This window comes from Rhipicephalus microplus, chromosome X (assembly GCF_043290135.1).
Source record: "Rhipicephalus microplus isolate Deutch F79 chromosome X, USDA_Rmic, whole genome shotgun sequence".
Classification (NCBI taxonomy): Eukaryota; Metazoa; Arthropoda; class Arachnida; order Ixodida; family Ixodidae; genus Rhipicephalus; species Rhipicephalus microplus.
Window position 1 is genome coordinate 241,237,390 of NC_134710.1, and position 18,692 is coordinate 241,256,081.

At 42.8% G+C, this 18,692-nt stretch overlaps 1 protein-coding gene across 2 annotated transcripts in view; it reads left to right on the forward strand.

Moving 5' to 3' along the window:
* LOC119187743 (Hig-anchoring scaffold protein) overlaps positions 1 to 18,692 on the forward strand; it is a 632,807-nt gene that overhangs the window by 448,238 nt on the left and 165,877 nt on the right. For both annotated transcript variants that reach the window (XM_075878863.1, XM_075878864.1), the window contains exons 10-11: positions 7,967 to 8,146; positions 12,638 to 12,814. In XM_075878863.1, the coding sequence (XP_075734978.1) occupies positions 7,967 to 8,146; positions 12,638 to 12,814 (357 nt within the window). The remainder of the gene's footprint in view (positions 1 to 7,966; positions 8,147 to 12,637; positions 12,815 to 18,692) is intronic.

Genomic DNA, 18,692 nt, shown 5'->3' on the forward strand with positions numbered 1-18,692 from the left:
ACGTGTATCGCAATGCGCATCCAAGACCATATACATATAATACAGGCATGACATCATGGCAGCGTACGTCACAGCCGACATCTCGGTAGATACATGGGTGATTTAGTGGGGCTGTACCCGTTATGTGAGGTCATATCACCGCTGACAGCCTCTATAGCGTTCCATGCGCCACGGTTTTGCAGCAACGATGCCTAGGTGGGAGTGTCATCATATACCAGAAGCTTCCACTTTGCTTGCGACGGCGGCTGCGAATCTGCTGATGTAAGTTTCGAGGCTATTCGCCACGCACTCGCGTTTTCAAACTCATATTGCTCATGATGGTACATATCATGATATCATTGGGCGTTATTTCATCACCATGATTTATTTGTATGTAGTGGATCATATGCAGTGGGCCTTTGGGTGCATTGCTTTGTAATGGCATCTATCTATCTATTTGCTTAGGCTTCATCATACCTTCAAGGGGTGCTATTATAGGTGCCCTTCGATATTTCATGCAAACCTGTTGCAGACCGTAGCTCAGGCGGCGCCATCTATTGCAAGAGGAGCGTGCAGCTGCAGCAGAAGGAGAGACTGGGAGGTTCGCCAGTTCCCAAACTGGTTGGTCATGCCTGTCCTCAGAAAATCGGGAATAAAAAATAGTAGAAGCTGGTATGTGGTGTTTAACGTCCAAAAACCTCCGTATGATTGTGAGAAACGCCGTAGTGGAGGGCTCCGGAGATTTTGACCACCTGGTTCTTTAACGTGCACCCAAATCTGAGCACAGGGGCCTACAACATTTCGCCTTCATCGGCAATGCAGCCGCCGCAGCCGGGATTCGATCCCGCGACCTGAGGGTCAGCAGCCGATCGAGTACCTTAGCTACTAGACCACCACGGCGGGGCATTAGTGGAAGCTGACCACACGAGAGAAAAAATAGAAAACTAAAGAAAACTGCACGCCATGAATGTCCTGAAGAGCATGATACTCGTCAAAGCCTATCCACCTGACTTTGATAAGCGCAACAACGCGTTCAGCTTTGCACTGGTTGGTGTTCTTGGCCAGCACCCGATTATTGCTTCTTCTTAGAGAGGTAGATTATGTAGCAGACAGAATTTCAAGAGGCATGTTAAGGTACAGTCGAAGCAGAAAAGTAGAGGCTCTTTTGAGGCTGTCACATTAAAATATCTGCGCTTTATTAGGGTCTACTTGTTTTTTTTCCTCGAATTCAGCCACGCATTGAATCAGTCATCAAATGTAGGCAATATTTCCCCCTCACGCACACTATATCACTATCAAACAGACGCGTAGGGAAGGCACGTCTGGGGACGCAGCCCCGCGGTACATGTGCATTGAGCTCTATCACGTGTCTTGGCAATATACCACAAATAAAGCCATCGCTGACTCGGCAGATAACGGCGGACCGTCCTGTGGTTGACTAGTATGGGGCAGCCTCAGCCTGCCACTTCCCTAAACTTAAATGCAATTTATGCCTGCTTGCGGTAAGTTCTAGTGTAAAGTTTGCATTGACGAGAGGAAAGATTACATACGAAACCACTATATATTTTATTCTTTGTTTGGTAAAAGAGCTCTAGCTTCAGTTTAATATAGTGCTGAACCGCATAGTGTCTAAAAAACTGAACTTATCTTGAAGGACTTTCACTGGGCTCAAATGAGTGTGTTCGTGACAGTCGTGTTGCGATAGTCATGCACACGGCGTTCTCTTGGTGGTCGTCTAGAACGTCGGGTGACATGTGATTGGCAAACAGAAAGCTGAACGTCCACAAATGCCACAGGCGCAGAGCTGGCGAGTTGCATCGGTGCTTTGCCGGTTGCCCGAGGAGTCGGTCACTTGGCCAATTTCTACAGGGTCGTGGTACTCGCTCTGTGGACTCAGAGCAAATAGAATCGACCCTTATCCACTCGTGCAGACGTACTTCTTTTATATTTATGTGTGTCATCGGACGAACTAGCAAGTTCGATGAGCTGGCTGTGGGGCAAGGTATACATCTGGAAGGATACAATGTCTTAGGGCTGTATTTTCCTGCGGCAACTTGATTCTTTCTTCTGAGTGCAAGCACTCGCCATCGAGGAGGACGAATGTAAAAGTCAACTGCGAAGCATGGTATTGCGTTGGCTCGCTAAAACTGACCCACTGTTTTCATTTCTTTGCTTTTCTTGATATATTATCAGCATACTGCAATTTCGCACAGCTCCCGGACCAAGGCACTTCTATCTCCACCTAAGAAAGAGTCAGAGATTGGCAGTGCAAAAATTTTCTGCGCGTGTGAAAAAAATAGCACTGTATGCTCTGCTTTCATTTACTATTATAAATGCAGTTCTCGAAGCTAAGCTTCAATGCTAGGCAACTCCACTTAGGAAAACAAACTTAATGTACCAAAAAATATTCAGACCGATAAGCTCAAAAGCCATTGTACGGTTCAGTACTCACGTGTAGAAAGTTCAATATCCACATTCAAAACGAGAAAATCATGAAGCAACAGCGTCCTTACCCTGTCGAACAACATATCTTTGTTAGTCCTAGTTTTGTGTCTAAATAGTGTAAAAATATGGCATCGAAGAAGTTGCAGAGAAATTAACTATTGCAGAAAAAAGAAAGCCAAAACACTACTTGTTTTTAGTAACGTAAATTGCGTTGGACTTTCTGATTACTCAGATTACAAAGCAGAGACTTCCCCGGCACATTATAAATTCTTTTTGGCCACTCAATGTCAAATGACCCAGTCATTCGGGCAGCCTTCTCAGGAGCGCTCGAAAAAAATTCTGCTGATTTCGCACCTAGAAAACGAAAATACTGAAATGTTTTTGAGAGAAAAAAATTAGGTCACAGCAGAATCTTCTGAATTTCGTTGAATGTCACCTGAGTAGGGCTTGTCAGAAAAATTAATCTGATAGTATTTTTTCTTGTTTCAATACCAGATTTGTTTTATATATTAAGCAAAAGACCTTGTCTATGTTGTTCAAAGTTCAATAATATTACTGCAACTTCACCACTATACAATCATCCAGCAAAGCTGTTGAAATGCTGAATAAGAGAGAATGTTGTTTGACGTTCTCTTGCTCAGTCGGCCCAAAGCTTTAAACTCTAAGAAATATGTGGTAATAACTTTTGTAACGAAAATAAACAGGCAGAACGAGTTCGAAACTATACCAAAAGCGTGGAAAATTTTTAATCCATATTCGTGATAGTCGGGTAAACGTGAGTTGATTTGGCATGCAACGACTCTGTTCGAAATATATTTTGACTTTAGAAATGCGAAAAAGAAAAGAATTATAAGTACGATTCTTGAGTTTCGAAACATCGCCATGCCTTTATACGAATGCGCGCGAGTTCTCTTTTGAATTCAAACACTTTATCGGGGAATGAATGCCGCGGTCTCTTTGAGCTTGGTCTCGACGAACATTCACACGACATAGCTGGTAGCAAATATGTCATACCTGAAGATAAAATGTACCACCGCATTAAGCCTACGAAGGAATGATGATATAGCTGACTGTCTCTTGTACTGACTCTCGTGTTGCCCGCTCGATTTGTGAAAGCATGAACGTGGGGTTCTTTTCAAACCCAGCGCAAAGCGAACATGTCCCGTCTTTTGACAAGAGAGATTGTGTTATTAATTCATAGCACTGAAAAGAGGCTCCTCTTTGTCGATCGCAAATAGACCCGGAAAACGGAACCATAAAATTCTGCGTGCGCGCACACAGCGTGGTTAAGTACAGAGAGTATCGACTGCTCCGATAAATTTTTCTGTGCGATATTGCAGCTCCATACGCCGGAACCACGGGCACGGAATGTTACAAGGCTTGCAATTGAAAATATAATGGCTAACATGTTTTTCTTTTATAGCCACCACCAATAGGCATTTCAGCGTCTCCTACAGGATGCTGTATCTATCGCAAAGCTTTAAAAAATGACAGGGACGTTTGACTCCGGGAGCGAGTGAGGGTGATGACCAAACCAAGGGGTGTCATCCTCTTCTTCATCACCTGTGGAATATCTCTTGTGGTTAAGCAGCGGAATAACTTTTCTTAACATAGATGACGGCAAACCTCTTTTGGTTTGTCGTCCTCGATGTTTCGAGGCAGTGCACTGATGACGGCATCACTCCTCACGTCCGTGTTCTCCACCAGCCACTGAACTTCGTAGTGGATGCCATTCTGCAGACACCGCATAATTTGCATAGGCAGTGTCTCGGGGCCCCGGAGGGGGGGGGGGGTCCCTTTGAAACAGAGTTCCACTTTCATTGAGTATGTAAACGCACAAATTCATTGAACGTTGAAAGTGAGGGTACCTCACCTTCTGGAAGCGAGTCTCTGCAGTAGCTAAGATGGTTACGTCAACCTTGATGAACTCTTACTCCAGCATGGGAACCCACGCCTCGTTGACAGGAACGTCTCGCAGATGCCACAGGCAATGTCACATAGAACAATGAGCCTCGGTCCTTGCAACGTGACTCCACAGTGAAGAGTTGGAGTCGCTCATCACCACTGCCAGAAGAAAAAAAAGAGGGGAAAAGCCCGTACATGTGGAAACACTGTTGACCTCCTCTGGTGGTTGCAGCAGTACTCGCTCGCTTGCGTGCGTGCTGAGTTCTCGGAGTGAAATGTCACTCATCTTTACTGGAAGTGCAGTAGACAAAGGGGCTAACCCGATACCCCTCGACTACTGTAAAACCGAGTGTTCGGAATCATCGAGCGAAATGTGTTGGTGTTTTCCTGTGCGATGCGAGATAAAGTAATTAATACGAGAACGTTTTCCCCGCCTAACCACATTATTGTTCTTCCCCTACACACTTCTCATCAGCAATGCTTCGTTTTCTTTCTCCTGCTCCACTTTTCCTCTGAACGGCGTCACCTATAGCACGGACGCACGTCACGGCACCGATTTCACAAATTGTGCATGTACGCTTTTGCATAAAAGCTCAATAGCACTCGAGGATTGTGTGATTACTAGCCCAGTTAGGAATTAGGACACTCGCCCTATCCTGGCATAACATAATTTTTGTGTAGCAATTTTTGGTAACTCATGAACAGTATAATTAAAATCTTGAAACGACTAATGCTTAGTTAAAGAGAGAGACTGGAGGGAAGAGGAGAAAAAACAGAGAAAAGGACGAGCGGAAGAAAGCAGGAAAGAGTGAACAAATCATACGCGCACACACGTATCGGAGTTCACCGCGCACAACTACAGGCAGTCACAACCGAGAAATATTCGCTATCAGTTCCTCTGCGGTCGTCTAAATGTAAACCAGAGACCCATTTTTTAAAAAAAAGTTTACAAGGACTGACTCTAAGGAATCCAAGACTTGCAGCGCACATTCAGATGATGGAGTTGTCATTCTGTTGAGGAGATGAGAGACCTACACTAAGCGACGACTTGTAGGATTTCGTCTCCGAAATTATTTATGCACGATGATGTACGTTGCGGGGCGTTCTGCTCTGGCTCTTTATGAGTGTCAGTAGTGGTAGTGATGGCCCCGCGGCATCCACCACCGTTTTCTGAGATACCCTCTATGGAGAAATGTGTGCTACATTAGCTGTGATCTACTTGGCGTTATGTCAACCATTATCTTTGTGTTGTTCTGTTATCTCTTGTTCTAGGCGACCAACTCTTGTAACTGCATGGACGCGGCTTCAAGTGAGCCATGTTTAAAAAAAATAAATCATGATAAAGGGCGTGAAAACAACCATTGCGTGTCTTCGTGGTGTATAGTTACTTCATTTTTTTTGCCAGTCCATTTCATTTAAAGCTTTGGAAAAAAAATTTTTAAAATTCATTACTTGTTTAGGATGGTAGTGATGTGGCATAGTCACTGTTAGCCTCGCAAAAATTGGCTGGATGGCTAGTCACTAATGACTAAATGACTGGCCACTCACTCATCCGAAACGCAGTTTTTCAGTGATCCCCAGTATTATTCTGGCACGGCCGGTGAGTGGTCTGCCTGAGCATCTCTTACGTTATAACTATTGCGAGCGTTTTTAGAAGCAGCCGTCAATTCAGTGTTTCGCGTGAAGGCAATCAGCTGCCGTGCGTACAACTCTTTCTTTCGTTTTTATTAGGACGCTTTGGAATACCTTTTTGTATACGCTCTTTACTACCTCCTGTATTTCATTTTCAGATGGTGGTCAAAACCAGTGGCCTAAATCCAGAAAGATCACAAAGGGGACACACATCTTGCAGGGCAACCATTTTGTTTTGACAGTGTTGTAGGGATTATTTTCACTTATACAAAAAATGAAAACCATGTCTTGAAATTAGCTTGACAAAAGCGAACACAGATTCCCAGCTCACGTAATTGCATTGTTCTATTCTCTTGTGATGCCGATCAATGGGTCGTTAGGCCTCATAGAACTGAGGGGTATCGAGCACCGGTACAGACTACAAAAAATGAAGGCACTTAAAATGTTGGATGCAGTATGCTCGACAGTGAAGTTATTAAAATATTTGATGTTTAAAAGTGAGATTTTGAGGCGGGCCACTTGCAAGAGGTGCCCGCCCCCCTTGCTTGAGCACGAGGGGGCAGTACCCCTTTGATCCCGCCCCCGTAATTTACGCCACTGCAGCACTTCGCTGTTGAGAACGCAGGTTCTACTGTTTTTCCCGCACATCAAAATTTTATGGAGTGGGAAATCCTGAAATGCTTCTAGGTCGTATCTTGCACTTACGTTAAAGAATAACAGTGTTTAAAAGCACTTTTCTCTCCTTTACTTAGAATACCTTCCAAGCAACCGTGCAGTTTCGGCTCATTGTGCCTCCCTGTTCAATATTCGATTCCCATTACTCGCGTGTCATCAGTCTTGTATTGTGTGAAATCACAGCTATAGCTTAGGCCTGAATTCACGCGAGCTATTGATAAGTACGAAAAACAAAAACAGAGTAACGAAAATAATGGTCTTAAAATAGAATTTCGAAATTTGTCCCCAGGATATTTAATTTATAGCGAACCTATTCGTATAAAGAAGCACAATTTCTTTTTCATTCTTACTTAATCTTTTCCGTTCGCTAGCCACCTTCTATAACTATATGTGTCTATCACAAGGTATTGTTGAAATTTGGCCTCAGAACATATTGACGCACAAGATTTTTTTAGGAATACAGGAACTTTACTCTTTATCCTAAGTATATGATTCGATAAACACTATTTTTCTATATATTCTGTAGGCATTAAAGTCTAAGCTTCCACTCGACCTTAAAGATCAAGTGGAAGCCTACACTTCATCGTTACATAAAGTTGTATTTAACCTTTCAAAAGTTAAAAAAAAACGTGAATTACGTGTTTTCACTACCGCGTCTAATAACATATACCCCTATCCAGAGCTCTCAAAGTAAAATGTTGTACTCTTAGATGTTAAAAATAATATGCAGTGTTTAACGTTCCAAAACCATCATATGATTATGAGAGCGGCTGTTGGGGAGAGCTCTGGAAATTTCGACCACCTGGGGTTCTTTAGCGTGCACTCAAATCTGAGCACACGGGCCTACAGCATTCTCGCCTCAATCAAAAATGCAGCCGCCGCAGCCGGGATTTGATCCCGCGACCTGCGGGTCGGCATCCGAGTGCCTTACCCACTATAAAACCGCGGCGGGAACTGAAGAGCTAAGAAACCGTCAAGGAACTGTCCTTTCAGTGAATAAGTTGGTCATCGAAGCTTGCTGTTACAGCTTGTGACGTTATCACCTTCTCTGTACCTGCACTGGTACAGAGAAGGTGATAACGTCACTGCACTGAGGTTCCTGTAAAAAGGTCAAAGGCATACTTGAGGCGCCTGACATATTGTCTCCCTTGGATGTTTACAAAATGTGCCCACACACAGGGCCCCCAAAAAATATGGGTGGAACCATGACCTTCAGGCCAATCACGATAGGAAATCCGTCAGTAATGTAGGCCAAATGAAAATCACCATTTCAATCAAGGTGCTTCGCGAATCCGGTCCCTGACACATGACGCACATGTTGTCTATACAGCGCCGTGCAAGATTCCGACGCTGGAGCACGCATACGTGAATCTATCAACACCTGAGTCCCGGCTGGAGCATGGGCGCCGGCTCAGCGTCAGCTGCCACGACCACTACGAGCTTGCCTATAATTCTACGCCCCCACGATGCAACAACGGATCGTGGACACATCTGCCAATCTGCGCCCCAGGTGAGTTACCAACGACACACGCAAGCTTGCTGCCACTGCGCTAAAGGAAAACTGCACCACGGTTCACTACAGAGCTTTTTCGCGCCACGATATTATATTTGGATAGGTTCGAATCGGTCAACACGGCTTTCATATATGTCATTAGTGCAGCTTATCATAATCAGCTGCAGCAGCCGCTTCTATACTGATTGTGTTGCTGCCTACCTTTTCTTGCTCTGGTCGCCATCCTTGTACACATCTCAGGAACCTTCCCCGTCGTCAATATTTTGCGCTGCGTCCTCAAAGCAGGGAATAAAATATAACAGGTGATAAATGGGCGAAATAGACGTACTGCTGCACGTTGCCTGCTGGCTTTACATGTTCTCTATGCGGTCGCTTCAATCTGGCAATCCCAGGCACAACCGAAATGCATTTTCAACTGCAAAATGCCCACAACTTGACTACAAGGTTAGGGTGAACTTGCAATAATTTATATTGATTGCATGATGTCTGCACCATTCATATTTATTTACCAATAAAAATGAAGACGTAGACACAAAACGTTCCAAGCCAGCCTGTGTGTCTCCTTTCTGAAAATATTTTTGCGTCTAAGTGTTCGTAAGAGTGCAAATTCAGCTCAATAATTCTTACAAGCAGCACAGACACACACTAACATGTAAGGCACCATCAATAAAAGTCAATAGAAGTTGCACACAAAATATTGCGGACGAGAACACTTGTCATTCGAAACCGTTCGTGTCTTTTTTAATGAGCTTTCTCTTTTCCTGCGCACTTTTTTGGCTAGAAGACTAATACCTTGGAGCTGGTGTAATACAAACCACCCATAGTGACGGGGTAACAAAGCCACCGAAAGAGTAATAAGGCTAAGCAAAAGCATCGTCATATAAAATAGCCTAGTGTAGTTGAAAGTATTGTTCGAGGACAACAGCTTGTATGATTGATATTGTGAGTTATCGTGTTTTATATCAGCAATGTGATAGACACATTCCACCTAAGTATCCGGAACAACTTTCGAAAATATTCTCGTTATTGCACATTTTTGGAGGCGGTGACAGCTAATGGCCCGTGAAAAAAGTTTATGAAAGAGGTTTCCAGCTGGAGGAAAAGACAACTAACTAGCTTGTATATACTTCAATCGTGAAATAAATAGTCGGCAGGTTTAATAGTTATTGTCATTAAACCTGTAACTTGCAGTCGCAATCGTATCGCCTGCGTAAACAATAAAAGCTCATAGTTGGTTAAATTTGTAACAATGTCATTAATATGTTCACTGTTTTTGGATTATGAACAAACTTAAAGACAAAAGTTACCAGTGTCATGTGGTTGAGTTATACTTTCTTTTTGAGACAGATTACTTTCGGAGATGAATATTCTTAGCGCAGGATCAACTTAAGTATAGACTGATTGGCAAGGTATCGCCAAAGAACTTGTATATTAACTACCTTAAGACACATGGTGTGTCATGGGTAGCCCCATTAATTCATGAAACCATAGGAAATAGCCATGAATTTCGAATTTTATCTGTGTCTGAGTTCTGACAAGTTGCAACAAAATGTATTTGCGCTCCAGTAGATTTTTTCTTAGTTTCCAAGTATCAACAATTAAAAGGTTGCTCGGTTATTAAGAAGTAAATGAAACAACAGTACACTATTTATGCAAGCTTCCATCAAGAAATGATCAATCAACTTTTATTTCTTATTGAAAAATATTGAAGTAACAAAAAAAAGCCACAATACAGTGGCTTGACAGAGCTCCGGCATCCTACAATATCCAGCATCAAAAATGAGCTAAGTACATGAAATAATTGTGCTAGAAATAGAACACATTTGAATTGAATGCACTATTTTATGAAGACGCAAAATATGGCCGGAACTAGAAAAACATCAGTCAGCCTTTTTATGAATTAGTATACGTAGTAACACATTGATTCGACTAAGAAGAAAAAAGGGGCGGGGGAGGAAAGAAAAACGCCTCGCAATTAGACGTAATGTAACCTATACGAGACAAGCTGATAAATAAGCCAACAAAAATTGCAAAGGCAAAGAAAGTACAACAAGAGAACAAAAACGCACTACGATCATAGGTAAACGACATTAAGGTGAAATTCCTTCGAATGAAATCTACGAGTAAGCTTAGATGAGTTATCTAAGCAGTGAGCAGTTTCCTTAGCACATGAAATATAGAAGCCTCGGATTATGCGAACCGAAATGGTAACTACTATAGGTGAGAAAAATATTTTCAATGCATATGAGCAAGTTAACTGGAGACCTTTAAAATGAAAAGAAAAAAACGCCATGTGGGAACATATTAAGCGTATAAAGCATACTGCAACTGATGATCACTATTAGATGTTACTGTGAAACGAAGTCCCATTTTGCTCCGAGAAGAATGAGCAATAAGCACGTGTTGAAGCCGTCTAAACGGCTATGCCATATTTAGCGTACTTATCTATAAGTGCGGCTAGTTGGAATGATACCGAGTGGTTTCCATTGTTTGGCATAATGGCTGGAACCAAGACGTCTTGCTAGGCGAAATGAACTGATGAAGTCTATGTTGTTAGTCTGGCGAGATGACATGTATGGGAAAGACGAAAGGTGTTGATGAATTCAACATTAAGCATATTAAATGTTTTAAAATAAGATGCAGTATGAGTAGCATAAAAAACACTGAAAACGTTGGCCATTACTCGAAGCAGTCGCTTTTGGCATATACTGTTTTCTTTTTTTTTTCAATTTGTCAGAGGATGTATTACCCCATACAAAGTAACAATAATTTAATGTTGACAAAAATGAGCTATTGTATATCAAACGTTTAGCATTTTGTAATAATATTTGATGGTTTTTGTTAATTACTGCAGTGATGGAATTTAACTTGTTACACACGTGTTGTACTACGTGCTTATTCCATGACAGCGTTTCTGTAAAAGTAACACTGAAATTTTTAATCTCGTTACCAGCACTATATATGTCATTGTCAACATCCACGTTTTCTGTAGGTTCAATAACGGTATGCCGAATGCGTAAAAATGTGGCTTCCTTTTCATGTTGTGGCTAGTTTTCGCAGTTTGACAGAGCTTGCAGAAAAAGTTGTACTGACTTCGAAAGGTAAACATTCAAGGTGGATGTGCCTCAAAATATTTGGGTTTAAGTTTGTATATTACAAGGTGTGCTGTATATTATTAGTTGATAAGTTTATTATACAAAATTATTAGTGAGCCAATTATGTGTTTTGATTTCCAGTGCGTAATTTTCATCTCTTCAGGTAATCTAGTTCAGTTAACAGAATTGGGCTATATGCTTAAAGTGTCGTGCGAAAGTTTTGTTAAATGTCGAGAAAAAAAGGCCCTCAACATTTATGAATAACGGAAAATGAAATATTCTTCTTTCAGGTACGTCTTTATTAACGAATTTAAAGTTTGAAATAGTATCAGAAATAAAACATTTTAGTTATATTGAAAGATCGCTGATTAGTTTATGCATTTAAAGTGTGCTTTTTGCGATGTAGTTAAGTTGAGCTAACATTATATTAGGAGCATCATATCATCTCAAATTGTTTAGGTCTATGCATTTTTTGTCATCATATCTTTTTTTATAGTGTATAAGTCTTACACGTTCTGCAACAAATGTTTTAGGCCACTATAAAGCCATATTACAAGTGTACGTCCTTAGAATTGCATTGTTGCTTGGAAAACACATGATTACCTCTTGATACTGTTTGACCACTCCAGGGCCTTCCATCATCAATCGGCACACATGAAATGACCATTGATACAATACACTCGTGACATCAAAGGCTTTTGGGCAATAAAGTTAATATCTCTCGGCCAATCTTCTCCCAATATTGTCAAAATAAGCAAAATTTGTACTGTTTCGTGTCATGCTGTAGTTATAATCGTCTAGTTGGAGCGTTCTCATTTTGTACGGCTGTTGCATGGCTGCACTTCACATTCCGGCGCAGCAGGCGCTGTTGTGCTCGTTATTGACTGCCCGCAAACGTCCATCTCTCATTTGTTGTCTATCGTATAGCTGTGCATTTGTCGTCTATCGTATAATAGCTACACCTTACGCAGCATTCACAGTGGGATGCGTTATTTCCGCCACCAGCCAAGCATAGCTGTAAGATCTGCCAGGGTTATACGTCATGCACATTTTTATTTTTTTTCAATTTCCTCACGTGAGCTTAATCTCAATCCTTATTTTACATTCCCCTCTCCCCATTCCTTCACTGCATATTAACCACCGACAACAGTGTGAATACGCGAGACTCCAGCAAGACAGATTCTCTTCGCAAACGACAAAATAGCAAGCGAGTGGACGAAAAAAAAAGTGAAAAATTGCAGGCAAAATACAATTCGCTCGTGCTATAGCGTTCGTGTCTCAATTCAAACTTCTCGGCGTAATGTGACGGAACCAATTTATGCTGAAACGGGTCTGACCATGTTTGTGTGGCGTTTTTTTCCCCTACTCTTGGCGGCTGTTAACATGCGAACAGCTCGATGCAAGAGCCTTCCGGAGCGGCCTGCGCATGGATTCGTGATCGCACCCAAGACGGACCATGGCATGCGGGCACTGTTCCGCTGCACCGACGGATACCAACTGGTGGGGCCCAACGTCACCGTTTGCCAGTTTGGAAATTGGACGCACGAGGCTGTGCCCTTGTGCCGAGAGAGTGAGTAACACGACAACGAACTAGTGATGGCACTTTTAGTAAGCCGTGGTGCCCACGCTTTCTATTCATCTCTTTTATTTTATCCCAAATTGAGGAAAAAAAGAAAGGTTTGCAGCAGTCACCTCTCCGACAACAAGTCGATGTACCTGTGGTCGAAAGATCACTAGCTGTTAAAGCACAGCGTGTACCCGTTGTCTGAAAGGGAAAAAAAACGTCGGGCTGCATGCCAATCTTACTAATATTTCCGCTAATGAGAATTGTTTCTTTATTGGCTGACGATCACGCGCACTCTGCAGCTCTTCTGGTCAGACGGGAACTCGCGGCCTGTCTGATCAGAAGTTGTTCACCATGCAGTTGTATCATGGTCAACTATTACGTATGAAACAGAAGCTCATGAAAAGTGTTGTTTTGCTCCAGCTACAAACACATCAAAATTAGTGAGGGCAACCTCACTGGGCAAACGGGAAGTACGCACTCTTTGAGGGTTGTTGGTACAAAGTTGGTGTTATTTGATGAATCAGAGATCAAGTGGTCGTATCCACGCAGGAACACTTGTTGTTATTGCTAGTTGATTCATACTGTCTTGCTGACACTGAAGTGGTGGCCATTTTGCGAAAAACTACGAAATAAGTAGTAAATAATAATCCGATTGCTAAGTCTTTAATCTAAGCCTACCCACACGTTTATTTACTACACTATGCTATCAACATATATTCGCGTGGCTTTTTGTGCTAGTCTCTTATTGCACCAAAAGATGTAATAGCGCTGCTATACACGGACGAGGAAGAATCAACAGGACTGGTGCTAACTTTCAACTGAGTTTTTTGTCAAAATCAACACTACAAGAAGATCCGTGCACTGAAAATTTCCCAATTACATCTAATGAAAACCTGTCGCGTCTTTAGAAGGCTGAATTCATGCGAAAGTTTCTTGAAAGAGTGCACTGTTGTGTACATATAAGTGCATATAAAAATACGCGAGAGATTGTCGAAGGCGGCAAGTGTCAGAGATAGCTATGTCAGCTGCCTTTTGGCTCCACTGTCCACATGCGAATAATTTTACCTAACCAGTCACGGCAGGTTTTCATGTGTGGTGATTAAGCTTTTTGCCGTGTACTTGTAGTGTGGCTTGTGACAAGAAACATTCCATTTATGCATTTCGGTTAGCGCTGTGACAACTTTTGAAACATTTATCCACCGCTCACATGCTCATCAATTTTCGTCAATTTGTGGTTCACAATCTAACGACAGTCAGTCACTAAGTTCTTTGTTTCTTCGATCACACTGAAATCCCATGCACCGTTTAAAAAGAGTCTCTTAAGCAATAACATTAATGTCGGCATAGACTTCTGGCATGTTGACGTGAATCTCTTTGGCATTTGGTTTTTCAAATGCAGCTCGTGACCTTCCCGATCGACCCTGGCGTTTTCGCTTTGATGTTCTATTGGTTTTTCATAGTGCAATAAAAAAAATCAATTTAGATCTTCTGAAGATAAGCAAGGTGCGATCATGTTTATGATTTTCTGGTGCGTGTGTTCCAAATTTATGGCATCAGTACCACAAACCTAAAAATTCCTCGTTACTCGGTGAAATGTTGGTATCCTGAGAGCTTGGCGTGGTGGCCGCGTCAGTGCGAATAAACAGCACAACCTCACATCTATTCTTACAAATTGGTGGCTTATTTTTATATGTGAGCCAAGTATATATATTGGGTTACCCTCATAAGTTACTCTATTAGTTTTTTTTTACTTCAGCATGTCTCTTCGCTGTAGTTGCAGGAGCTCTGACTGCTGTGCATCTTTCCTTCAAAAGGACCGTTCGGTTTACATCTCTTGCGTCTGCCACTCTCTCAGTAAGAACTAACGTTACCGAGGGCACTTATGGGGAAAGAAGCACAGCCCGTGGCTTTGCCTGTCTCTTCACTATGGCACTATAGCTCCATTAAAGTGTTGCTAGTTCTAAACGGAACGCTGTCAGAGGAGCTCACTTGATGCAGGCGCCACATCCAACGTCTTTTGAAAAGCGGCCCAGGAGTACCTGCTCAGATGTTCCCAACTGACAGGCACTTGAGACTCGCTTCGTACTCATCGATGTGTTTACACAGCGCTCCGAAGAGACAAATCTAGCGGTGGGGGTCTCCTGAGAGCAACCATTACAAGCGAACACCGCGCTCGAGCTTCGAGATCGTCGTTCGCGAGAGTGGTTGCGGGCGCGCGACATCAGTGGCATATGAGCATATTTGAATCTGCTCCAATGAAAAGTGCAGCAATATGCGATGTGTAAACGCGCCGTTCTAAAACGCTCCCAGAGTGCTTAGGCACGCACGCAGCAGTCTCTAGAGGAGAGTAGGAAAATACTCATAATATATTATTTCCAGGGCGTGGCGCAGCCATGCGTAAATCTCACACACCGACTGTTCAACAGTTTCATTATCGAGTGTCTGACAAGCAAAAGGCGTAAGTGGCCCACGCTGCCACTTGCCAGTAGTATAGTAAATCATCAATGCTTCGGTGCTTCTGTTGTCCTGAGATTTACGTTTCCTTGTCCACTTCTATGAAAGTGCACTCAAGATGTATCTTATACAAACTTATATTTCATTCATATACAGTATGCGAGCCAATGTTTACGCAGTTGCTTATTTAAAAGCAGAGAGCTTACTCATATGCAAGCGACCATCACGTCAGCATCTTTTTTTTTTATTTCACGTAGTGCACTGCTCACGGAACTCAATGAGGCGCATATTTCAATTGCTCTTTAGGGCAAAAAACTAATCTGGGATGCACACGATCACAAGTATGACACATGTGCAAGCTTCCTCGAAGGACTGCCTTTGGCAAAAGCTTTACACTATATCTAAAGAAGGCCTCTGTATTTTCAAGTGGCGCACGTGTCGGCCTACGTTCTAATACGTCTTATTTCTAACGGAAGATTTCGGCGCTTGTACTTTAAAGGTGCTTCACGAGAAAGCTCCATATTGAAGACTCTTTTGCGCATAGTTTAAAAGTGTGAGAACGAGAGGGAGTTCCTTTTTATCATATATCTCACTTCATCTGAACTTCTTTAGAGAAAAAAAGACAAGGGTGTTACTAGCAGGAACGCTGATGCATCCTCCGATACTTTCACGACGTTTCCGGTTGCGGGCAAAGAAAGAAGTTTTCAGCGCTGCATAGAAGCTATGCTAAAGTACTCGGTTTCACTTGAAACCATTTTTAAGAAACGGTAACGGGAGGTTCTGCAGCTGCCTCTGTCTGTTCGCGAAAAACTTGGGACTCTTGAAAGTAATAAGTCGAGTGCTCTGTGGTGGATCGCACTCTTGTGCAAAGTAGCGTGAGTTTCTCAATATGTTCAGCTGCGGTCTCTGCTTTCAGTATAGCGACCTGAAAATTATTTCTACTACATTCTCTTCGCCGATCTCCCCCCGTTTCCAAACAATATAGTTTACGTACTGGCGTGAGATAAAAGTTACATTTGTGTCCCAGCAGCTTTTAGCAAGAGGGCATATATTGTTAGTCGTCTACTGGAAGCACACATGAGCCGTATCCGAGGTAACTAGCAAAAGATGTGCGTCGTAGAATCGTGATCTCACGACACGTGCCTGGCTTCAAGAAATACTCTAACTAGATACCAATTCCCCTTGCGTAGTTTCCTAAGCAAAGGGCGTGCAGAAGGCCGCGCCTATTTTACTCCTAATTATTAAGAGTAACCTTCAGGGCGGCCTAATAACTGCGTGGACAGGCAAACATCTTTTCTTTTGGACGGAGCTCTTAGAGCCATCTAGCCGTCTCTGCTGGAAATATTCACGCCTACACTCTCGGAGATTTCATTTTGCCTTTAAGGTAGTTCCGATCATACGTTGATAGTTGCTGCAATCCTGCAGTTCGTTCCAACACAGCTGCATATCTTTACGATAAAGTGCATTCCCCTCTCTCTTTCATGAGCTCGGAGCCGTTGAGACAGAGCTACTATGTTACGTGTATGACGCCGTATTTTTGCGAACTTTAGAAACCTCATTTAGCTAACAGCTTCTGTGGCAACCTATTTCTGATTGCTCTAAAAGTACGACTCTACTGTGGGTGAATGGACCTACTCAGACTTGCCTGATGTGCGAGTCATGCAGCTTTGAAAAGAGCCATGCTATACACCGAAATTTTTCCGTACCCAGCGCGAAGATTGAAATAGTAGGTATGGAAACGACAGTGAAAGTATACCTTTATACTTCGTTCCGGGTTCGTTACCATAAATGCAGAGAGGAGAAAAAGAGTGAAAGACAGAGAGAACCAGGACTTACTGCAAGGCACTGAAGTTTGGTGAAGAGCTGCTCATCTGGTTTTCAATACCGATGCACTGTGAGGCAGCAGGCGTTCAGGGCAATCGCTTTGGTAGAAGATCCCTCGTTTACAGTAATTTAGGACACATCGGAGACCCTTCGAATCTGCGTTTAACTGTTAAGAGCACACAAGATTTCGTTTCCGCATTCTATTTTATTTATAACTGTTTTATAGCTATTTTTGCCAACTGTAACTTATATTATTCGACCTCTGTGTAGTCTTATACACGGATCCTCATATTAGGAAGCTATTGTTACAACGCTCTTCGCATGACGTTAATGAGATGCTTAGACCTGATCCCTGCAACGCAGAAGAAAACCCGTCACCTTTTCATTTACTCTTACACGCATTTATGACGTAACACCATATACGAAAACCTGCTTTGGTTCGCTTTTCTTAATTATTTTTAAGTCAATGCTACTGTTAGCTCGATTCGTGATTTTTCTACAGTGCGTTGCTATAGAATTCGTGCTGACGCGCTTTCGACTATCAAGAAAAACACAGTATTAGAAACAAGCGTAATTAGGAGACATTTTATGACGTTCACTGGAGATGAGGTATCTTGAAAGCGCTTCTACTTCGCTTTTGTTACACCAGAAAACTTATCAGCGTGCTCGGCGGCAGGGGAATGAGAGTGGTTAGTAAGCCATACTCAGTATACAGCAGGCTCGTCAGCATGCTTAAAGAAAAAGTGCTCGAGACGACGACTTTGACGAACAATGGGAATGCCAAGTTAGCGATGCAAGTTCGAATAAAGAGAAATACCAGCTCTTCGGGGAAAATCGAAGCCGTAGGCATTCGCGGAGGGGGGCTTAAAAAGAGCGGTGACGCGAGGTGCCAAGGTAAGCGCTGCCGCATACGCGAGAGCTTCACAGCAGGAAGAACTTCGAGAAAAGGTGCGTGCCCGAGTCAGCAGGTACGCGTTCAGACAACTGGACCCGCGAAACCCTTAATCGAACTAGCGGCGCGAGAATTAGAGCGGGTGGCGCATAAGACCCTCAGTTCGAATTGCACTCTCCTCTCTTCCCACCTCGTACTTTCAATTCTTTCTTTTATATCTCTCTCTTCAGTTCGTTTGTTTCTTTCAGTTCTGGCAGTTCGAATCTGGGCTCGCAATCCCAGTTTGTCGCCAGCCAAGCGTTTCATTTCGAGCCACAGGGTGCGCATGACCACACGGAGAGGCTGTGTAGAGGTGCGAAAATGGCAGTAATTGCTCCGCACAACCGCTCTTAGTTTCCTTATTCTTTGTGACTTCCATACCTTAGTTATAGCTGTAGAAATGCGTTATATTTGCCGGCTTCAAATTAGACATTGTCTGTGACCACGCTATACCCTATTTATGTGACTTTGTCGTGCATGTTATGGGCTTTATAGTTTAGTAATCAAGCTGAAAGCTTAAAAGGGAATACGTGACCTTTCGCTGCATCATGCGACAGAAAAACAAGTATTGCTCCAGAAGCTTTCTGGCGACAAGTTGGGTAACGTAAACATTTCCATACAACTCACATGGGTGCCATTCACTCGTCGCTACTCGTTTTTTTTTCCTAGTAC